A 10,893-nucleotide genomic window follows, 5' to 3' on the forward strand; every position below is an offset into this window, starting at 1 on the left:
GAGACATAGCAAGAGAAGTTGAAACATCCATTTTTGCATGATAGGAAATAGAGAAATGATTTTTAATTGTGGTTTCTTCGAGTTTTGGTCAAAGTAAGAACGTTAATGATTATTTTAGAATAAGAAACCCAAATGTTATGATCATTTACTAAAGGTGAGAGTTTTATGAATGGGGGTATGATTATATTGACAAACATAAAATAGAAGTATATTAGGAGAATGCAAAAAGTAAAATGAAGTAGGAATGTACTAGGAGAAAGCAGAAAGGGAGTGAAATTTGAAGCTTAAAATTCTTTGCCACGATGAAAATGAAGTTAGAAGTTGGAAAGGAAGATTCTCTAGAAGGTAAACGGCTTTAAGGAAAATCTTGAACTTTGAAAGAGGAGGCATTCCTCATTAAGTTTATAATTTTTAGAAATTGAAGTATAATTAATTAATGATGTGCATGATGTTAGCAATTAATTGGGTGCTAACTAAGACAGTTAGTCAATTACTAAACATGATGTGGATAGACTTTCTTTTTCTTTTCATTTTCTTAGAATTTTTTATGATGATAATAATTTTAGGGACAATTTGTTAGTTGAGGAATTTTGACCGACAAGATCAACAAGAATGTCGAGTTGAGAGATGGAAATCGATACAAAAGGTTTGGATTCAACTAGATTTGTCGAAAGATGAGGTCAACAAATTGAATATCGAGATCAATGGTGAGATGTGCAAAGGGTAGTTACTCGGATTTACATTTGGCGGGAACGGTTTTTTTTTTAACTCTTCGAGGGTTGACACTTGACAAAATGGGATTGGTCAGCTTGTTTTATAAATTAAGAAGGTTCAGAAGCGCCAAGAGGTTGAAATTCGTCTTCAGAAAAATACTCACGCACACTTGTATCCCAGCGACTGTTTGAGTCTGTCTCGAGTTTTTTTTTTATAGTATTCCTTCCATGTTTTTACTTTTCATTTAAATTTTTTTGTAATTTTTCTTTTCTGCAAGTTATTCTTCCTTTGTAAGTTTCTTCTTCTATCTTTTTTAATTCCTATATTGTCTTTTGAATTCAAAGTCCTTCGACTATGTAGAAGGCATTTTATTGCTTTCTTTAAATTTGAAGCCATTTATTCTGTTTTTCTATAATTTAAAATTCAAGCGATTTAATTCCAATTTACTTTTCAAAGTTGTTTTCTTTCATTTACTTGTTCAAATGGAATCTTTGGTAAACAGATATTCGTAGAAGAGAATAGGTTTTGAAACTATAAATATCGAACCAACCTAGATTTACTAAAAATATACATAACAATTAGTTACTTTAGATTAAACATAGAAATCAAAAATGATATTTAATTTATATACTAAAATTAGCCATCATGTATTTATATATATTAATTCATTTTTAATGTATATTTTAATGTTTTAATGTGTATTCTATTTTAGTGATTAATTTTTTTTAATTAATTTTAGTATACACCTAACCTAACCTAATTACATAAAATTCCAGTTAAACTTTCACATGTGGCAAGGTTTGCTTGTTGATTTGCAAGTCAACCTATAATCACCTATAGCCACCATTTACTTAGCCACCTGCAATGTGATCTATTTATTAAAACATCCATCTTGCTCAGAGCTATTAAAGAAAAAAAAAATCTAGAATACCTTTCATCATCATCGTCACTTGGTCGATAGATTCCTTACCAATTAAACAAAACCAAATCACTAACAAAACAAAGGTGAGAGAGTTCAGAACCATCTCCGAATAACGACATGCTCCCAAATATTATTCTTAACTGCCATAGACATAATTAGAGAAAGACACTCAATACAAAGGACAAAGATTTATGAGTACACTGGAACACACGTAGTGGGAGTGTGGGACTCCAACAAGTGGGTACGGTGGAAAACGCTTTGCAGGAGTGTGATTCCAACGCAGTTATTAACAAACTCATTATGGAATACCAGCAATGCATGATTTTAATTAGAAGGTTTATCCAAAAGTGTATCTCAAATAAAGTCACAATTTAGCCCGTCATACACCTTTCTGAGAGAAATTTTTATTTCCATGATGTTATCCATCCACCATACTAAACAAAGCAAAAGATATTTTCTTATTAAAAACTCCTTCGGACAAAGCATTCTTTTTACTTATAGACATCCTAAGAAACATACTTGGCTTTATATTATTGATTGAAATAAAGTGGCAAGGTTAAAAGGACAAACTTGTGAAATTGTATTAGTCTAATTTAATTTTCGTCTAGGCATAGAAACGTTTAAATTTTGAGACTCTATTCCATCTATATGATCTATCAAAAGAAATTAGTAGTTGATTGATGATGAACTCCAAAGTCGTGGATCCAAAGATATTTATATATCTAATTCTCATCCCTTGAGCCCTTGGGAAATAGAAGATCAAAAGACCGTTCTCCCCCATCTACTTTAACCTCATTTCCTTTAATGCTCTCACCCTTCTCTAACCTTTCAAATCTGGTCATGCCAATAAAAGGTGGCTCTGTGCTTCTTGCACTCCTTGTCCTATAACCCTCCTTGTGGCTTCTCTCCCTTTGAAATGTTACCCTGCAACTAACNTAAAATGACTGAACCGAACCATTCTCTTCATCCAAATTAAAAATAGTTCTCCTCTCCTGGTGAGACTTCGGCTCTGTTATTATTGCATTGTTCTGGTCGCCATCATTGATCAGGGAAATGATATTTGGCTCACTGTTAACTGGATTCGTATCAGGTTGATCCGAAATGTTTACAACGAGGGATTGTGGTGATGACGTGTGAGGTGGTTTTGGCGTGAGATTTGCACGGCAGACTGGACATGTTGAGTGGGAGGAGAACCAGACATCGATGCAGTCGGAGTGGAACACGTGGCAGCATTGTGGGATCAAACGCAGCGTTTCTTCATCTTGAAACTCGCAGAGGCACACGGCGCATTCTAGCGCCCCCTGCCCAATCTTGTGACTCTTCACGTTGGAGTAGATGAAGGTTGGAAATGAGTCCACCACCGCAATGTCAAGGCCATGATGCTGCCCCCCGCTGTTGCCTCCACCGTAGGTGGCAGAGAGGATAGCAGGGTGGAGCTGGTCACGGTGCCGACGTTCGGAGCATTGGCGAATATAGATGGAGAGGAGGCCTAGGGCGAAGAAGACGGCCACGAGGACGAGGAGGACAATGACCATGGTCTTGTCACCTCTTACCTTAGGCAATGGGTACTCCTGCTGCTGTGCCGTTGCAAGCGGAGTGTGAAAGATAAGGAGAAAAAGAAAAAGAAAATGAGGTGGATAGGATCCAACATCTTGAACAAACAGATTATTAGTTACGATGACATGTAGTGATAGTTTAGATAGAAAAAGACAGAGGACGCGGTGGTGGTTAGTTTGATGGCATCTTAAAGGTGGATGACACTCGATCAGGTCGGTCATAGCTGAACATGAAGGTAATACTACCACCGTGCATGCTGTGTTGTTTTATTTTGATTGGGATTGGGGATGGGGAAAATCGAAAGTGCAAATTGAAGATGGAAGGGAGCTAAAGGTAAGGAAGATATTAACAAACTAAATTAAGAAGAGGAGTGCGAGAGGTATAGCATATTTTGTAATTTGTAGTTATTAATTAGTTATGGAAAAGTCTAGGACCAGCAATTTTATTGAATTTTGGCCAACATATAACTAGTAGAAAAAGGTGAGCCATTGGATGAAATCTCACACCAATCTCACACCATTAAATCATCATTGATGGCTATTTGATAGCAACTAATCACAAAAGTTGCTGTCCCCTAGCATTGTTCATTAGTTATTATTAGTGTTTTAAATGGTGTAAGATTACATCTAATAGTATGGGTAGAGGTGTACATGAATCGGATGAAATTAGGTTGTCCTAATTCAAACTCGACCCTAAATATACATTGAGTCTATTTTTTAGACCATAATCCAGCTCTAAATCCGATGAAATAAACATTTTCGGGTCATAATTATACCGTGTTCAAATCGGGTGAAAATCAGTCCTTTCAAGTTTTAACAATAATTTATAAAAAAACTTATTTATAAAGAAATTTATTTATGATGCAGATAAATTGATATCTATATTTGAACTTGAATTTGTCTATAATTCTAATTTAATACTTCTTTTATTTGTTTTCTAATTCAACAAGTGTGATTAAAAATAAAATAATAAGCTTATAATTAATATAACATAATATTAAAATTAATTTAAAATATATATACATTTTTTAGTTCCCTTAAGGTGCACATGGATCGGGTGAAGTCGGGTTCGCCTTGACCCCCCGACCCTAAATAATAACATGAGATTACTCATTTTTTTTTATTGGTGAAGTGTTGGTCAGATTTTAATAAAAATACTGACCCCTAAACTTTTTCGAAAAGAAAATTCCAGATCAAAGAGGGTGTTTCAGTAATTTTTAACCGTTGATCTTAATTATAAAAAATATATAATATATATAATTAAGATCAACGATTAAAAATCAGTAAAACACCGATGTATTGTATCAATATACTTAAAAACTTTCCTAAATTATTTATTCAAATTAGACCTTAAACTGATAACTTAATATGATAAAATAATAAATTCTATGGTGGATTAACTGTTTCTCTTAAAGTAAATAAGAATATACTGTTAACAAAGGGATATGGCTTTGTTTTGTTTTGTTTGTGTTTGTGTGTGCTGTGTCTCGTGGATTTCAATAACATGTTGTCGCCTTTGAGTTGCAAGGGGGAAGCAGGATGGACATGTGGGGTTGATAAGAATGGGTCATGGGCTTTAATTTTACTTTTGGCTTCTCAGATCTCTTGAGGCTCCGCTAAGTAACTAATTTCTTGTTATTTAATTTTGTAGGCAAGGCATCTTAATGTAATAATTCGCATTATTGCTTTTTTTTTAATAAAAAAGTATAGATAGACAATAAAAATACTAAATAATGTAAACAATGGATATAACGGATATTCATTTCACTAGGTGTGTGAATGCTTAGTTTAATATTAAAATTTAGATAAATAATTTAGAAATATAGTGTATTTTTATTTTATTGATAGTTATTCATGTTCAAGAAAATTATTGATTACTTATCATAACCCTTTTTTATTTATACTTTCCCATAGTAGTAGTGGTGGAAAATTTTGCTATGATCCTGCTTATTGTTACCATGCTTTTGTTTCTATCGATCTTTATCATTTATTCTATTTCTTCTCTGATTCCTTCCGGATCATTATGATTAATTCGGAAAAATAATATCTAAATGATCTAAAACAGTTAGCACACAGATTTATAGCTGTTTAGTTGTTCACATCAGTGTATGTACTTATCTCAAAACTCTGGATATTGATCTTGTAATTAAAATTCAAGCTAACTCCCCTTATCACTACATCAAACAGATATCAAAACACTTTAAGAATTCATAGAAATTATTTAAAACCGAAAAGAAAAGATTATTACTCTCTGGCAGCATCATGATGCTGAGCTCTGCCGAATCTAACCTATGTTTTTATTGGGTTCAAGAACAAGTCAAAGTGTGGACTCTACTAGCAACCATTCTCTAAAGAAAGGAGAACAGAAAATATGAAATACATAGAAAGTATTCACCCATCCATGCACTAATAATAACCGTAATCTCAAATCATCATCAACGCTAATATAATCGTTTTCTTTAATTGCCATAAGAGAGTAAAGCTAAATTTGATCTCCTAATAAATTTGAATCTAGTTTAATTTTATCCCTAAAATTTTACTTAATATTTTAGGTCTTTAAATATAATGTGTCTAAAATTAGTCAATTAGTAAACTTTTATCATTGTACTATTAATAATACATACTGATATAGATTGACAAGTGTCATACTAGATTCTTGAAAATTACATAGTTATTCGCACTTGCAGTCAAGGAGACCAAAAAAACACAAACAAGTTTGTTGAGTCATTCTTTAGGTACTCCTGAAGACAAGTGCTCTGTTAGGATTTTTTAGTGTTTTGTTAGGATTTTTAATAGAGTCTTTGCTGCCATCAAGGCCACACTGTTAACGTCAATTAAATTTTAACACAAATCTCTTACTACTAGTTTGACAAAGATAATTTACGTAATCAGCATAGCTGAGGCAAGGAGAGATGAATATCAGACCGAGGAAGACAACCGAAAAGGAGGTAGAAATGTGCTTCTGCTGGAAGAGGCAGACATAGCAGAAGGTATTAACGCTTGCTCCAATAGTCTCTATGGCAAACTCTTTGCTTCCAAAACCTTCTCAGTTGGAACCATGGGGAATGTTTTAAAGGCTATATGGAGAAATCCAGAAGGATTTAGCGTGAGTGACAAAGGGGACAATTACTTCCAATTCTTTTTTAATAAAGAGGTGGATGTCTTGCGTGTTGAACGTGGTTCTCCATGGCTATTCAAGGATTATGTGCTCCATGTCAAGAGATGGAAGGAAGATCAGAACGTTGATGAAGAGATTGTTTCTAATTTTTCAGTTTGGGTTCAATTTTGGGGTTTGCCAGAATTGTTTAAAATCCTCGAAGTTGGACGTAAATTGGGAGAGAGGCTGGGCACAGTGTTGGAGGTAGGTAAATTTCAGATGAGAGACAGAAAAACTAGGATTGTAAAGGCCAAGATCAATATTGAAGCTACCAAGAAAGTGAGGGATCAGTTAATTGTTGCAGGACCTAATAAAAAGGAGGTAGAGGTGGCATTGCGCTATGAGAGACTTGGAAAGTTCTGTACCTACTGCGCAAAATTGGGACACGAGGTGAAAAACTGCCATGAACTGCTGAAGGGCACAGAGAGTGATAGGGTAAAAGAGGATGACATTGGCGAATAGGTTAAAGCCAGCCAAGTGGGAATACGAATTAACTCTGAAAGAGAAAGAACATTCAACAACTCAGCCCAGAATCAGAATAAGGCTACTCAACGTAAGAAAAAGCCGGTCTTAAACTGCTTATTGGAGGAATTTGCAGGGATGTCAATGCAAGAGGAGGAACAAAATTTGAAACCACAAAACGCTAGCAACAATGCAGCACCTGAGTCACCTCAATCAGCCAACTCTAGAACAGAATGCATGGAGGTTATCATAGCTGGTCAGTCTAATGCCAAGAAGGATGAAGGACAACCTATGCAATTCACTAAAGGGCAATGTCTCACAACAGAGGAAGGCAGAAAGTGGAAAAAATTAGCAAGACAAGGTACTGGAGGGTTGGATACTAAAGCTGGATCCAAAAAAAGGTTGATGAGTGGTATAGTTGAAGGATCTACAAAGAAAGCAAGAACAGAGGATGAAAATGCAGTTGAACAGGGGGTGGAGGGTGCCAGCCTACAAATGGCACCCAAGGCGCCATGAGAACTATAGTTTGGAATTGTCAGGGTTTGGGGAGACCCCTAACAATTCACACCCTAAAAGGGATATGTAAATCCCACTCCCCCGAGATTGTGTTCATAAGTGAAACAAAGAACCAATCTCGACAGGTGGAAGCAAAACTCCGGGCATGCAGCTATGAAAACTGGCATATTGTTAACCCCTCAGGAATGGCAGGAGGACTTGCGCTAGCTTGGAAGGACAGCATCAATGTTCAAATTATAAACAACGGGGAATTCTTTGTAGCAGCTAAAGTTAAAGAGTTCGGAAACAATGGGGTATGGATGTTCATTGGTGTCCATTTGAGCTGTTCGGAACAAATTAGAACCTTACAGTTTGAGGAGATTACAAAAATGAGTCAACAACTGGAAGAAAAAGTGGTAATAGCAGGAGATTTTAATGCTATAACAAGTCAAGCGGAAAAGGAGGGTGGAGGCAAAAAATCAGCAACTAACATTGCAACATTCATTAATTTTATTGATAGCAACGAATTAGTGGATATTGGAATGGTAGGGCGGCCTTTCACGTGGACAAACCAAAGACAAGGAGAGGATTGGTGAAGGAGAGGCTTGACCGCTATTTAGTAGGGATGGGATGGAAGTTGAAGTTTCCGAATGCAGTGGTGCACAGGCTTACAGAATCAGGCTCGGATCATGCTCCTATCTTGATGGAAACTGAACCTCAATCCTGGCATAGTAAAAGGCGTTTTAAATACCAGGAACGTTGGTGTGGAGAAGACGATGCCAAAAGAATTGTCAGCGAAGTGTGAAAAATGGAAGTAGTAGGCTCGGCTATGTTCTCCTTGGCCCAAAAGTTGAAAGAATGTAGACATAGATTAGTTCAATGGCAGATAACTCACAAAGCAAACTCTCGAAAAGAAATTGAGGACCTTCAAGCTAGCCTAGAGGAGCTGCGGATGGCTGGAATCAATGGGGGAGAGGAGATTACCAGATTGGAAGAGAAGTTGGAGCTAGCATATATGAAAGAAGAGAGCTATTGGAGAGAAAAATCTAGAGTCAAATGGCTAAAAGAAGGAGATCAAAACACCAGATTCTTTCACCAGAAATTTCAATCAAGGGTGCGAAGGAACAGAATTTGGAGATTAGTTAGGAGGAACAATGAGATTGCATTGAAACCGGAGGATATTGCAAAGGTAGCTGAAGACTACTTCTGTGATATTTTTACTTCTTCTTGTTCTGTTGATCCAAATCCATATTTGGAGGATTTGAAGCCTAAGGTTACAGCTTCCATGAACCGTAGGCTCCAAAGGCCGGTAACTATGGACGAGGTCAAAAGAGCTACGTTCGGTGTTCATGCTCAGAGTGCTCCTGGTGATGACGGGTTTACAGCTAAGTTTTTTCATTTTTTCTGGGATATAGTTGGAGGTGACGTTTTTAAGGCAGTGCGAAGTTTCTTTCACAGTGGCAGAATTCTAAAAAGCTTCAACTGTACTCAAATTTGTTTAATTCCAAAGGTGCCAGATGCCAGTGATATGACTCAGGTACGACCGATTAGTTTGTCCTCAGTTATGTATAAAATTATTTCTAAAGTTATGGTGCACCGACTACAAGGTATTATGAATAAAATCATAAGCCCAAATCAAAGTGCTTTTCTCAAAGGTAGTCCCATTTCAGATAATATTCTAATTGCCCACGAATGTATGCACTATTTGAAAAATAAGAGAAGTGGAGCAGATCATGAGATGGCTATTAAACTATATATGAGCAAGGCTTATGATAGGGTTGAATGGCACTTCTTATGGTACATCATGGAAAAGCTGGGCTTTGATGCTAAATGGATTAACTGGACTAAGGAATTGGTAACGACTGTTTCTTACTATGTTGTTATGGAAGGGCAACCTTTTGGCTACTTTAGGCCAAATAGGGGCATCCGACAGGGTGACCCCCTATCTCCATATCTATTTCTTTTTTGTGCGGAAGGGCTTTCCTTCTTGCTACACAAGGCAGAGCAAAACAGATTAATTCAAGGAGTTCAAGTTAATCGGAAATGCCAAACAGTTAGTCACCTTTTGTTTGCTGATGATTCAATCCTTTTTTGTAAGGGCTCACCTAATACAAGCCAAAGCATTTTGGAATTGCTAGAGATCTACGAGGGCTTCAGTGGGCAAAAAGTCAATTTGAACAAGTCGGCCATCTTTTTCAGTCACAACACACCTCAGAACACAAGACTAGCAATTGCGCAGACACTAAATATTGAACATATCGGAGCCCAAGACAAATAATTGGGGCTGCTCTCCATAGTTCAGAAATCAAAGAAAGCAACCTTTGGAGCTATCAAGGATAAAGTTCAGAAGAGGATTATGGGTTGGAAAAGAAGTTTATTGTCCTCAGGTGGCAGGCACACGCTATTGAGAGCGGTGGGGGAAGCGATTCCTATTTACACACTCTCTTGTTTCAAGCTCCCGGACACACTGTTAACTGAGATTCATAGCATGCTCTCGCAATTTTGGTGGGATCAAAAAGGCGCAAAACGAAGAATGGTTTGGATTAAATGGGACACAATGACGAGACCGAAGAAAGATGGAAGGTTGGGATCAAAGATCTAAGGGCACAAAATTTGGCCTTATTGGGCAAGCAATGTTGGCATCTAATAAAATATCCTAATTCTACATTGTCAAGAATGTTCAAAGCTAAATATTTCAGATATACAAATTTCTTACATGCAGAGATAGGAAACATACCATCATGGGGCTGGAGAAGTGTTCTTGAAGGCCGCAAGGTGGTTGAGAAAGGCTTGTTATGGAAAATAGGCTCTGGTGCTAATGTCCGCATCTTCCATGATCCCTGGCTCCCACCACCATTGCCCTTTAATGTCCCTCAAGTTGCAGTGACAATCCCACCAAATCTGCAAGTGTATTATGTTAGTGCGCTACTAAATCCTGATAGAAGCTGGAACAGAAACCTGATTGAGTCAATTTTTCCAGTTGATATATGCAATAAATTTTTTCCATCAAACCAACAAAGGAGGAGGATGAAGTTAATTGGTGCTGGACAAAATCTGGTATATACGAAGTTGGGTCAGGATACAAAGTTGCTTATGGGTTCTTTCATTCTCCTACTTCATTGATGCCTCAGAACATACAGAACAACACAGTATGGAATAGCATTTGGGAATTGAAATCACCTCATAAAATTAAGATTTTTTTATGGAAGAGTCTTCATGAAAAGCTTCCGATTTTGCAACAAATCCATAGCCAGTTTGCATCCACCCCCGCCACTTAACCAAGATGCATGCTGAAAGATGAATCAATTTCTCATGCCTTGTTCCAATGCCCTCTGTTTTCAATAATCTGGAGTCTAAGCTTAATAACCCCTGACTTATGGCAGAGAGAAGAGGAGACCTTCATCAATTAGTGGCAACGAGCCTTATCTTGGGCAGCGGCTCAAATCGAAGGTAGACAAAAGATCCTCTTCATCGCGGCGCTGTGTTGGAGCACTTGAAAAGCGAGGAATAGGTGTGTCTTTGAGAAGCTAATAAGCCCAGCGCCGGAGATAGTGCAAGAAGCCAACAGTCTAGTGCGTGAACTCAAT

The 10,893-nt window shown here is 37.0% G+C and overlaps 2 protein-coding genes across 2 annotated transcripts; one reads left to right on the forward strand and one right to left on the reverse strand.

Moving 5' to 3' along the window:
• LOC107607155 (RING-H2 finger protein ATL38-like) lies at window positions 2,359-3,606 on the reverse strand. Its single transcript, XM_016309135.2, has one exon. The coding sequence runs from the start codon at window positions 3,412-3,414 to the stop codon at window positions 2,359-2,361; it is 1,056 nt and encodes a 351-aa protein (XP_016164621.2). The 5' UTR covers window positions 3,415-3,606.
• Window positions 4,935-6,811, forward strand: LOC107607157 (uncharacterized protein At4g02000-like). The gene is made up of 2 exons (XM_016309136.1): window positions 4,935-4,963; window positions 6,085-6,811. Exons 1-2 carry the CDS (start codon window positions 4,935-4,937, stop codon window positions 6,809-6,811), a joined length of 756 nt encoding a protein of 251 aa, XP_016164622.1.

Source organism: Arachis ipaensis, chromosome B07, assembly GCF_000816755.2.
Source record: "Arachis ipaensis cultivar K30076 chromosome B07, Araip1.1, whole genome shotgun sequence".
In the NCBI taxonomy this organism is placed as follows: Eukaryota; Viridiplantae; Streptophyta; class Magnoliopsida; order Fabales; family Fabaceae; genus Arachis; species Arachis ipaensis.

Excerpts from the sequence above, each read along its gene's own strand:
- LOC107607157 (XM_016309136.1), top strand. The coding sequence starts at position 4,935 with ATGGATATAACGGATATTCATTTCACTAG. Across the intron at positions 4,964-6,084 it reads ACGGATATTCATTTCACTAG|CATAGCTGAGGCAAGGAGAG; the intron begins GTGTGTGAATGC and ends TTACGTAATCAG.